The sequence below is a fragment of the Entelurus aequoreus genome, linkage group LG19 (genome assembly GCF_033978785.1).
Source record: "Entelurus aequoreus isolate RoL-2023_Sb linkage group LG19, RoL_Eaeq_v1.1, whole genome shotgun sequence".
Classification (NCBI taxonomy): domain Eukaryota; kingdom Metazoa; phylum Chordata; class Actinopteri; order Syngnathiformes; family Syngnathidae; genus Entelurus; species Entelurus aequoreus.
The window spans coordinates 43,380,503-43,392,686 of record NC_084749.1 but is presented as its reverse complement, the minus strand read 5'-3'; the positions used below and the strand labels follow the sequence as shown (position 1 = coordinate 43,392,686).

The 12,184-nt window shown below is 41.2% G+C and overlaps 2 protein-coding genes across 2 annotated transcripts in view; both read right to left on the bottom strand.

The window, feature by feature from the left end:
• The window catches only part of fnbp1l (formin binding protein 1-like), a 157,853-nt gene extending 156,763 nt beyond the window's left edge, over positions 1–1,090 (bottom strand). The window contains exon 1 of the mRNA XM_062028532.1: positions 922–1,090. The gene's annotated coding sequence lies outside the window, so the exon portion shown is untranslated. The remainder of the gene's footprint in view (positions 1–921) is intronic.
• Positions 1,091–1,539: 449 nt separating this feature from the next.
• The window catches only part of LOC133635379 (retinal Mueller cells isomerohydrolase-like), a 39,227-nt gene continuing 28,582 nt past the window's right edge, over positions 1,540–12,184 (bottom strand). Inside the window, exons 12-15 of the mRNA XM_062028528.1 lie at positions 11,250–11,364; positions 7,829–7,923; positions 7,607–7,718; positions 1,540–3,282 (exon numbers count right to left, since the gene is read on the bottom strand). Of these exons, the coding sequence (XP_061884512.1) occupies positions 3,137–3,282; positions 7,607–7,718; positions 7,829–7,923; positions 11,250–11,364 (468 nt within the window). The 3' untranslated portion in view covers positions 1,540–3,136. The remainder of the gene's footprint in view (positions 3,283–7,606; positions 7,719–7,828; positions 7,924–11,249; positions 11,365–12,184) is intronic.

The following is a 12,184-nucleotide window of genomic DNA, read 5'->3' as shown; positions in this document are numbered from 1 at the left end:
CCAACCACACACACACGTCTGAAGAACATGTCCAACTGCTGGTTTCTCAAGAGTGTTACTACTACCTTTCATTGTTGTGTCCATTCCAAGGGTCGTTACCGGGAGATCAGCCTGTGAGTCTTCTTGCGCCCCTGCTCTCGCAGACTCTAGGGGTATTGTTCTTCTTGAACTTTCTGTAGCCAGATAAGGTGGCTCTTGTGCCCTAGCCCTAATAGGGTGACGGAGCCTGCTGCTGTGGCTAGCTAGCCCATAACAGCCCCGTTGGGGTCTATTTCCTCCTGTCAGCTGTCTCTCCAAGCTGTCACATGGTCTTTCCCTTGTCGTCAGCTGCACTTTCACAACAGTCACTGGGTTTTTCTTCCAGAAGATCAGTAAAGCAAATAGAACTAGATGTTTAATAATACTGAATAATGACACATGTTTCATATTGTTTTGACCAAAACCCTTTGGGGTCCCCGGGATCAAGCTTGAGTGGATGCCTAAATGTATATTTGTTTATACATATATTGTATTGGTTTTTAAAATAAAAAATATCAAAATGGCCCCCCGCATGTTTTGATTTTTCAGTGTGCGGCCCTCAGTGGAAAAAGTTTGGACACCCCTGAGCTAACAACTTGTCTACCCGGAAATGGCCAAACTAATGAAGCGTAGTATTGTCATATCGCCACAAGGTGTCAGTAAGAGTACAATGAAATGGGCATAACAAGGCTAATATAGACACTTACATCATGTGTTGCCTTCAATATATAAGGCTTTTAATTTTTTTGCGGCTCCAGACAGATTTTTTTTGTTTGTTTTTTGGTCCAATATGGCTCTTTTAATATTTTGGGTTGCCAAGCCCTGCACTAGACCACGCAGTTGGCAATCACAATGTGATCCTATTTAACAGTATTAATATCATGGAAAACAAGTCTAACCTACCCCTTAAAGTGGATGTTCAGCCTCGCTGCTGGCAATTGTCATGATGACGACTGGCGAGTGTCAACTTCTCATCACATATTTCCCTAAAGTATGCTTCCTTCATTCAGCAGGTGTTCTAATGAACAAGACAGCGATTCATTTCCCCTCAACGACCGATGGGGGCAAAAGTAGCGCCCTGCTTGAGAAATCAGCGAGAGCAGCCAGAAGAAGAAAAAGAAGGGACTTTGCAGCGACCAATCAAATGAGCTGTGGGGAGCGCGGGGCGTGGTCATCCCCATAGACATCTTATAAGTAGACGCATCATGGAGCGCTACTGCCTATTGGCGCTGACGAGACGCGGGGCCGCCATCTTGGAGTGGTGATCCGCTCCACTCAGTGCAATTCATTCGGCAGCAGCAATGAACTGTCAGCGCACTTTTAAAGTCATTTTGATAGTAGGCTAATATAGACACTTACGTCATGTGTTGCCTTCATAATAAGACTTATATAAGACTTTTAAAGTCATTTTGATAGTAGGCTAATATAGACACTTACGTCATGTGTTGCCTTCATTATAAGACTTTTAAAGTCATTTTGATAGTAGGCTATCATAGCTAATATAGACACTTACGTCATGTGTTGCCTTCATTATAACTCTTATTTAAGACTTTTAAAGTCATTTTGATAGTAGGCTTGTGTTTTGCGTTGATGTTGGGATGTCTTGTGTGATGGCAGCGATGGCTGAATGAAGAAGAACAGGGCAACTCTTGAGAACATTAGAGAACATGACAAAAAAAACAACTGAACATGTTGCATTATAAACAAACTGATCAATTTAGTGCAACAAAGTGTTCAAGTAAAGTACAAGCAAAGCTGTAACACCTCCCTGAATCCAGCAGAGGGCGCTGTCTCACAAGTCAATCCATGGAATATTTCCCAGGAGGAAGATGCTATGACAAGCCGTGAGGTTGTGTAACTGCAACTTTTTTGAAGTACAATATTGTTGTAATTGTATATTAATATATAGTTATGGATTTATAATTCATTTAATAGCTTATTCATTTAATGCATATTATAGAATTTACGTATTAAAATAGTATGCCTTTTTAGGTCGATTTTCTACATCTGTCTGTTATACATGTGTTTTTGCTCTTCATTATAATCAGGGGCGTCACAAGGTCTGAAGAAGCACTTGCAAGATCTTGTAATGATACCAAGTACGGTAGCGCATCTAGTCGATACTACTATGATTACATCGATATTTTTAACATCTTCTTTCGTTCTTTATTGTCTTATTTATATTATGTTTATAAAGTCAGGAAATATGTCCCTGGACACATGAGGACTTTGAATATGACCAATGTATGATCCTGTAACTACTTGGTATCGGATCGATACCCAAATTTGTGGTATCATCCAAAACTAATGTAAAGTATCAAAGTAGAGAAGAATAAGTGATTATTACATTTTAACAGAAGTGTAGCTAGAACATGTTAAAAGAGAAAGTAAGCAGATATTAACAGTAAATGAACAAGTAGATTAATAATCAATTTTCTACCGCTTGTCCTTAATAATGTTGACAAAATAATAGGTAGATAAATGACACAATATGTTACTGCATATGTCAGCAGACTAATTAGGAGCCTCTGTTTGTTTACTTACTACTAAAAGACAAGTTGGCTTGTATGTTCACTATTTTATTTCAATACAAACTTGCAATAATAAACATATGTTTAATGTACCCTAAGATTTTTTGTTAAAATAAAGCCAATAATGCAATTTTTTGTGGTCCCCTTTATTTAGAATAGAATAGAATAGAATGTACTTTATTGATCCCTGGGGGAAATTCAGCACCACAGTTCGCTCACAATAGACAATAATTTAGAAAAGTATGGAAAAGTATCGAAATAATTTTGGTACCGGTACCAAAATATTGGTATCATAATTAATAATGACAGCTTATCCATATTATTATTCATTTAAACTCATATTCCTGCATATTTATATTAAATGTCTCTGCATTTTTTTGTAAAAAAAAAAAAAAAAAAAAAAAAATCACACCAAATTATTTAGGGGGCCTAAAAAATAGGCCTAACGACGCCAATGATTATAATTAAAAAAAGTGAGGCTCTACTGTGTACATTTTGAGCTCATTTCTAATCTAAAAATGGAATAGCAGACACGATGACTATTGAATATTGACATGCGCGTCACATATTTGGGAAGGACTTGAGCATCACGGCTTGTAGAAGCCGTGTAAGGTCACTGGGAAGATGGCGTCCACCTCCGCCCGGGCCAGCTCCGTCAGTCTTCTGGCATCCAACACCAGCAGGAAGCCTGGTCTTTCTGCTCCTGGCTTCACTACAATACTCAGCAGCACACCTAACGTACACACACACACACACACACACACACACACACACACACACACACACACACACACACACACACACACACACACACACACACACACACACACACACACACACACACACACACACACTGACGGGTCAGCCAATTTCCTTAAAAAGGTGGGGGGGGGAAAACACAATAGCCATTGCACACACAAACAAGTTACAAAGAACACACAAGACTTGCAACAGTGTCAATTTAAAAAATCTGTAATTAAGATAGACTTCACCACCAGGGGTGCAAATGAGACATTCTCTATTAGATGCAATGGTTTTCCGTATTGGGGCCATGATTTATGTCATCACTTGTTCACACCTCCTCATATGGAAGCTACTTTTCCTTGTTTATGTCTCAAGATGGGTAGAAATACAATACACACACACACACACACACACACACACACTGACGGGTCAGCCAACTTCCGGTGCCCTTTAAAAAGGTGGGGGAAAAAACAATAGCCATAGCACACACAAACAAGTTACAAAGAACACACAAGACTTGCAACAGAGTCAATTTGAAAAATCTCTAATTTAGATAGATTTCACCACCAGGGGTGCAAATGAGACATTCTCTATTAGATGCAATGGTTTTCCGTACTGGGACCATGATTTATGTCATCACTTGTTCACACCTCCTCATATGGAAGCTACTTTTCCTTGTTGGTGTCTCAAGAAGGGTAGAAATACAAGAACACACACACGCACACACACACACACACACTGATGGGTCAGACAACTTCCGGCGCCCCTTAAAAAGGTGGAAAAAAACGCAATAGCCATAGCACACACAAACAACTTACAAAGAACACACAAGACTTGCAACAGAGTCAATTTGAAAAATCCCAAACTTTGATAGATTTCACCACCAGGGGTGCAAATGAGACATTCTCTATTAGATGCAATGGTTTTCCGTACTGGGACCATGATTTATGTCATCACTTGTTCACACCTCCTCATATGGAAGCTGCTTTTCCTTGTTTATGTCTCAAGATGGGTAGAAATACAATACACACACACACACACACACACACACACACACACACACACACACACACACACACTGACGGGTCATCCAACTTCCGGTGCCCTTTAAAAAGGTGGGGGGAAAAACGCAATAGCCATAGCACACACAAACAAGTTACAAAGAACACACAAGACTTGCAACAGAGTCGATTTGAAAAATCTCAAATTTTGATAGATTTCACCACCAGGGGTGCAAATGAGACATTCTCTATTAGATGCAATGGTTTTCCGTACTGGGACCATGATTTATGTCATCACTTGTTCACACCTCCTCATATGGAAGCTACTTTTCCTTGTTTATGTCTCAAGATGGGTAGAAATACAATACACACACACACACACACACACACACACACACACACACACACACACACACACACACTGACGGGTCAGCCAACTTCCGGTGCCCCTTAAAAAGTTGGGGGGGAAACGCAATAGCCATAGCACACACAAACAAGTTACAAAGAACACACAAGACTTGCAACAGAGTCAATTTAAAAAATATGTAATTTTGATAGATTTCACCACCAGGGGTGCAAATGAGACATTCTCTATTAGATGCAATGGTTTTCCGTATTGGGACCATGATTTATGTCATCACTTGTTCACACCTCCTCATATGGAAGCTACTTTTCCTTGTTAATGTCTCAAGAAGGGTAGAAATACAAGAACACACACACACACTGATGGGTCATCCAACTTCCGGTGCCCTTTAAAAAGGTGGGGGGAAAAACGCAATAGCCATAGCACACACAAACAAGTTACAAAGAACACACAAGACTTGCAACAGTGTCAATTTAAAAAATCTGTAATTAAGATAGACTTCACCACCAGGGGTGCAAATGAGACATTCTCTATTAGATGCAATGGTTTTCCGTATTGGGGCCATGATTTATGTCATCACTTGTTCACACCTCCTCATATGGAAGCTACTTTTCCTTGTTTATGTCTCAAGATGGGTAGAAATACAAGAACACACACACACACACACACACACACACTGACGGGTCAGCCAACTTCCGGTGCCCTTTAAAAAGGTGGGGGAAAAAACAATAGCCATAGCACACACAAACAAGTTACAAAGAACACACAAGACTTGCAACAGAGTCAATTTGAAAAATCTCTAATTTAGATAGATTTCACCACCAGGGGTGCAAATGAGACATTCTCTATTAGATGCAATGGTTTTCCGTACTGGGACCATGATTTATGTCATCACTTGTTCACACCTCCTCATATGGAAGCTACTTTTCCTTGTTGGTGTCTCAAGAAGGGTAGAAATACAAGAACACACACACGCACACACACACACACACACACTGATGGGTCAGACAACTTCCGGCGCCCCTTAAAAAGGTGGAAAAAAACGCAATAGCCATAGCACACACAAACAACTTACAAAGAACACACAAGACTTGCAACAGAGTCAATTTGAAAAATCTCAAATTTTGATAGATTTCACCACCAGGGGTGCAAATGAGACATTCTCTATTAGATGCAATGGTTTTCCGTACTGGGGCCATGATTTATGTCATCACTTGTTCACACCTCCTCATATGGAAGCTACTTTTCCTTGTTGATGTCTCCAGAAGGGTAGGAATACAAGGAAACACACACACACACACTGATGGGTCATCCAACTTCCGGTGCCCTTTAAAAAGGTGGGGGGGAAAACGCAATAGCCATAGCACACAAAAACAAGTTACAAAGAACACACAAGACTTGCAACAGAGTCCATTTGAAAAATCTGTCATTTTGATAGATTTCACCACCAGGGGTGCAAATGAGACATTCTCTATTAGATGCAATGGTTTTCCGTACTGGGACCATGATTTATGTCATCACTTGTTCACACCTCCTCATATGGAAGCTACTTTTCCTTGTTGGTGTCTCAAGAAGGGTAGAAATACAAGAACACACACACGCACACACACACACACACACACTGACGGGTCATCCAACTTCCGGTGCCCTTTAAAAAGGTGGGGGGAAAAAACGCAATAGCCATAGCACACACAAACAAGTTACGAAGAACACACAAGACTTGCAACAGAGTCAATTTGAAAAATCTGTAATTTTGATAGATTTCACCACCAGGGGTGCAAATGAGACATTCTCTATTAGATGCAATGTTTTTCCGTATTGGGACCATGATTTATGTCAACACTTGTTCACACCTCCTCATATGGAAGCTACTTTTCCTTGTTAATGTCTCAAGAAGGGTAGAAATACAAGAACACACACACACACACACACACTGACGGGTCAGCCAACTTCCGGCGCCCCTTAAAAAGTTGGGGGAAAAACGCAATAGCCATAGCACACACAAACAAGTTACAAAGAACACACAAGACTTGCAACAGAGTCAATTTGAAAAATCTGTAATTTTGATAGATTTCACCACCAGGGGTGCAAATGAGACATTCTCTATTAGATGCAATGGTTTTACGTATTGGGACCATGATTTATGTCATCACTTGTTCACACCTCCTCATATGGAAGCTACTTTTCCTTGTTTATGTCTCAAGATGTGTAGAAATACAAGAACACACACACACACACACACACACTGACGGGTCAGCCAACTTCCGGCGCCCCTTAAAAAGTTGGGGGGAAAACGCAATAGCCATAGCACACACAAACAAGTTACAAAGAACACACAAGACTTGCAACAGAGTCAATTTGAAAAATCTGTAATTTTGATAGATTTCACCACCAGGGGTGCAAATGAGACATTCTCTATTAGATGCAATGGTTTTCCGTATTGGGACCATGATTTATGTCAACACTTGTTCACACATAGTGTGACAAAATTGGTGCTGTTCAGCTAAATCTGTTGGTTTTCTGACATGGACTTGTTTCTTCAACATTGTCCACACGTTTAAGTCAGGACTTTGGGAAGGTCATTCTAAAACCTTCATTCTAGCCTGATTTAGCCATTCCTTTACCACTTTTGACGTGTGTTTGGGGTCATTGTTCTGTTGGAACACCACACCTACCGTCAAGCATGGTGGTGGTAGTATTATGCTCTGGGCCTGTTTTGCTGCCAATGGAACTGGTGCTTTACAGAGAGTGAATGGGACAATGAAAAAGGAGGATTACCTCCAAATTCTTCAGGACAAGCTAAAATCATCTTGGACGCAGTTGGGTGTCCCAACAGGACAATGACCCCAAACAGTATGTCAACTTTTGACCAGGACTGTACATGCACAGTAAACACAAAATCACCATGAGGTCATTCAGAGTCTTAGTAAAACTGGTGTTATTCATACCGTCATCCTCCTGTGCAGCTCCTGGTGTTGGTACAAACAGAGGCTCAGACGGGTAACATTCATCCTCCTGCCACACCCACGTCTCTTTGGTCTGCACGTTTAATTTGACGATCTGCAAGTATCGCCATCGGACGCGTTTCTCAACAAACATTTTCACGTCTGACGGGGGGAGCCCATCAAATTGATGGGCCCTCGGGTGAGTTGTTGAACAAATGTCCTTACCTTGTCAGGGATGAAGTGGTTGAGTCCCAGGCCGTAAGTGAAGGAATATTTCTTCCCCCGGCAGTGGGAATAATTAATCTGGGGAAACTCAAATGCTGAATTCAGACAAAAGAGATGAAGGGAACAATGAATAATGTAAAGTTCTTATGTGCATTCATCCATTTAGTACTTTTTCTACGGTCTCATTTACCTTCAACACTGAAGTATTTTCAATGGACTAACCAGGCTAACAACTATGGAAGGTCAAATGGGAAAAAATTATATATTTTTTATATTTACTTTAATGTGTCATTAAGTAATAATGACTGGAATTAAAAGTGCATTTAATCATTTCTATAATGATTGAATCATGATTGATTTAATTAATGATTTCATGAACCTGTGTGTCAGCGTTTAATGAATGTATTTTATTTGTCAAAGCTCAGCCAATCAAAGTCAGTGGGCGGGGCTAACATACACTATATTGCCAAAAGTATTTGGCCACCTGCCTTGACTCACATATGAACTTAAAAGTGCCATCCCATTCCTACCATTCTTCCAAAAGCGCATTGGTGAGGTCACACACTGAAGGCCTGGCTCTCAGTCTATGTTCTAATTCATCCCAAAGGTGTTCTACCGGGTTCAGGTCAGGACTCTGTGCAGGCCAGTCAAGTTCATCTATACCAGACTCTGTCATCCATGTCTTTATGGACCATGTTGGAAGAGGAAGGGGCCCGCTCCAAAAACTGTTCCCACAAGGTTGGGAGCATGGAATTGTCCAAAATGTTTTGGTATCCTGGAGCATTCAAAGTTCCTTTCACTGGAAGCCCAACTCTTGAAAAACAACCCCACACCATAATTCCTCCTCCACCAAATGTCACAATGCAGTCCGAAATGTAGCGTTCTCCTGGCAACCTCCAAACCCAGACTGGTCCATCAGATTGCCAGATGGAAAAGCGTGATTAATCACTCCAGAGAAGGCATCTCCACTGCCCTAGAGTCCAGTGGTGATGTCCTTTACACCACTGCATCCGACACTTTGCATTGGACTTGGTGATGTATGGCTTAGATGCAGCTGCTCGGCCATGGAAACCCATTACATGAAGCTCTCTGCGTACTGTACGTGGGCTGATTGGAAGGTCACATGACGTTTTGGAGCTCTGTAGCACTATCCTCTTCAGCATCCGCTGACCTCTCTCTGTCAGTGTTAATCTAATCATCTGTTGTCTTTAACAGTAAGCGGCCGGGAGCAGGAGGGGAGAGAGGATACGGACGTGACTGAAAAGTCACGTTCCGCGGGAGAAAGATTTTGATAACAACCTATGTACATTAAAAACGTTGTTAAAAACTGCACGCTTGGCTCCTGTGCCGTGTCTACAGTGGAACTTCTAGGAAGAAACTTCCACATGGACTTGTTACGGTGCCCGGTGCTTCCTGGCCTTCCCCTTGCCGACCCGGACTTTTTATTACTTTGGACAACGTTAAAGCCCCACTTAAGAACTTTCAGTTTTGGTTGATTTTGGTGGCGCCGGTGGACCAAAGCGGTAGTGTTTTGCCAGAAGAAGACCACGTTTCCCACGAGGACTAGCGCATGTAGTGTCAAACTGACATGATATGCACAGACTAGGTGACCACAGATGATGCGCTAGCTGTTCAAAGTCGGGACCCGGGGTGGACCACTCATCTGTGCATCAGTTGGGGACGTGAGGGGGGTACCACATCCGCGGTCCCCTTCAAGGTTTCTCATTGTCATCCCATTGGGTTAAGTTTTTCCTTGCCCTGATGTGGGATCTGAGCCGAGGATGTCGTTGTGGCTTGTGCAGCCCTTTGAGACACTTGTGATTTAGGGCTATTTTAGGGCTACTTTGATTGATTGATGATGTCCGCTGTAAAATTGGCAAGTTTTACTTCCAAAGCACAGAAAGACCGGCGGGAGAGTTTTTTCGAAGTAGTGCGGTGGCTATTTTTTGCTACGACGCAAATTTCCAATAGCTAACATTTGCATTATCATTTTGATTTCAGTATGGGAAGTCACTTAACAGTTTACAAGGAAGAGCGTTGGCCGAAAATCCTACCTCATCTTTGAGCTCACGCCAGCGAGTGAAAACCAAAGCAATGTTGATCCTAACTGTCCTTTTATCCGAGTACGCTCAGTTTTTCTTTTTTTGTGTCTTCAGACAAAACTTTTCATTTCTTTGGTTGTTTTGGAACTTGGGCCATGGTACTAGTAATTACACGTAGTCATTCTTCTTCTTCTTCTTTTAGTTTTCTAGCAGCCCGCAGGCGTTCGCGTCAACTCCCGTATGTTTAACAAATGGGGAAAGGGGCAGTGACGTATGCCGTCCTTCCTACAATAACTCGTCTAGCCTTACTATTTTTATTTACCGTGCCTTTTTTTTTTTTTTGTCAGCATTGTTCAAAGGCTGACCTGATAGTACTTAAGCCAGCAAAGAAAACCAAAGCAATGTTGATCCTAATTGTCCTTTTTTTTCGAGTACGCTCAGTTTTTCTTTTTTCGTCTCCTCAGACAAAACTTTTCGTTTCTTTGGTTGTTTTGGAACTCCGGCCATGGTACTAGTAATTGCACGTAGTCATTCTTCTTCTTCTTCTTTTAGTTGTTTAGCAGCACGCAGGCGTTCACGTCAACGTCCGTCTTTTTGACGAATGGGGAAAGGGGCAGTGACTTATGCCGTCCTTCCTACAATAACTCGTCTAGCCTTACTATTTTTCTTTACTGTGCTTTTTTTTGTTTTTGTCAGCATTGTTCAAAGGCTGACCTGATAGTACTTAAACCAGCAAAGAAAACCAAAACAATGTTGATCCTAACTGTCCTTTCATCCGAGTACACTCAGTTTTTCTTTTTTCGTCTCCTCAGACAAAACTTTTTGTTTCTTTGGTTGTTTTGGAACTCCGGCCATGGTACTAGTAATTGCACGTAGGCATTGTTCTTCTTCTTCTTTTAGTTTTCTAGCAGCACACAGGCGTTTGCGTCAACGTCCGTCTTTTTAACGAATGGGGAAAGGGGCAGTGACTTATGCCGTTCTTCCTACAATAACTCGTCTAGCCTTACTATTTTTCTTTACCGTGCCGTTTTTTGTTTTTGTCAGCATTGTTCAAAGGCTGACCTGATAGTACTTAAGCCAGCAAAGAAAACCAAAGCAATGTTGATCCTAACTGTCCTTTTATCGGAGTACGCTCAGTTTTTCTTTTTTTGTCTCCTCAGACAAAACTTTTCGTTTCTTTGGTTGTTTTGGAACTTCGGCCATGATAGTAGTAATTGCATGTTGTCATTCTTCTTCTTCTTCTTTTAGTTTTCTAGCAGCCCGCAAGCGTTCGCGTCAACTTCCGTCTTTTTAACGCATACCATGCCTTTTTTTGTTTTTGTCAGCATTGTTCAAAGGCTGACCTGATAGTACTTAAACCAGCAAAGAAAAACCAATACCTTGTCTTGGTTGTGACAAGATGACTTCAGGTTCCAACCAGATAGTTCCGTCGCTATGAAGAACAGCAGTTGCAGTCGTGTAGGACAGAGAGACCATGTTCTTTCCTTGGTCCTCCTAAAATGTAAAAAAAAAAAATACTGTGATCCCACAAAATACTTAAAGACTGACTGATTCGACAATGGAAGTCGTCATCACAACAACTGTGAATTATGAAGGAAAAAGACAGAAGAGAACGAAAATAAGGTCTATCAAACAGAAGCAGGACTAGATTGCGATCTTGTGATTTGTTTACTTATTACCTTAGTCTCTAAATATTATTAAAACTATCACAGGTCTGTGTTATGTTAAAAATATAAATGTCCTTTTTTTACATATCTAACCATATCTGCTTTTTTCTTCCATACATACAAAATAGGTAGGTAGGTCTTTATTGTCGTCGCACAAGTACAACGGAACTTTGTTTTCAGCACAAACCCGTTCAAGATTAGACAAACAAACACTGTACATGGTCACTGTCAGAAAAATTGTATGTAAATTATCCAAAAAAATTTCCGTTCTCTGAGTTCCCAGTGAACAGACAAAAGGCTGTCTTTGTTGCACCAAGCCAAAAGCTTGGAAAATTCCATTGTGTACGATGGGAGGAGCCGGTAGGGGTTATTTATTTTGATCCGAGACCTGCCCAAGCTCGATCCAGGATCAGTCCAAGCCCGAGTCATCTTTTTCTTTTGTGTTAATGTGACCGAAAACAATGGCTCTTTACGTACCCCCCATTCCTTTAGAAACAGCTGTTGTTATGTAAACAACAGCTGTTTACATAACAAAAAAGAGGTGGCGTACAATCATTCGCCAGAGCGTGCTGAGACATTGCACAAGGCTACAGTGTCCACGCGTCTCTCCTCGAATTGAGCAAAATTGAATCCTGTCTCTGTTTATT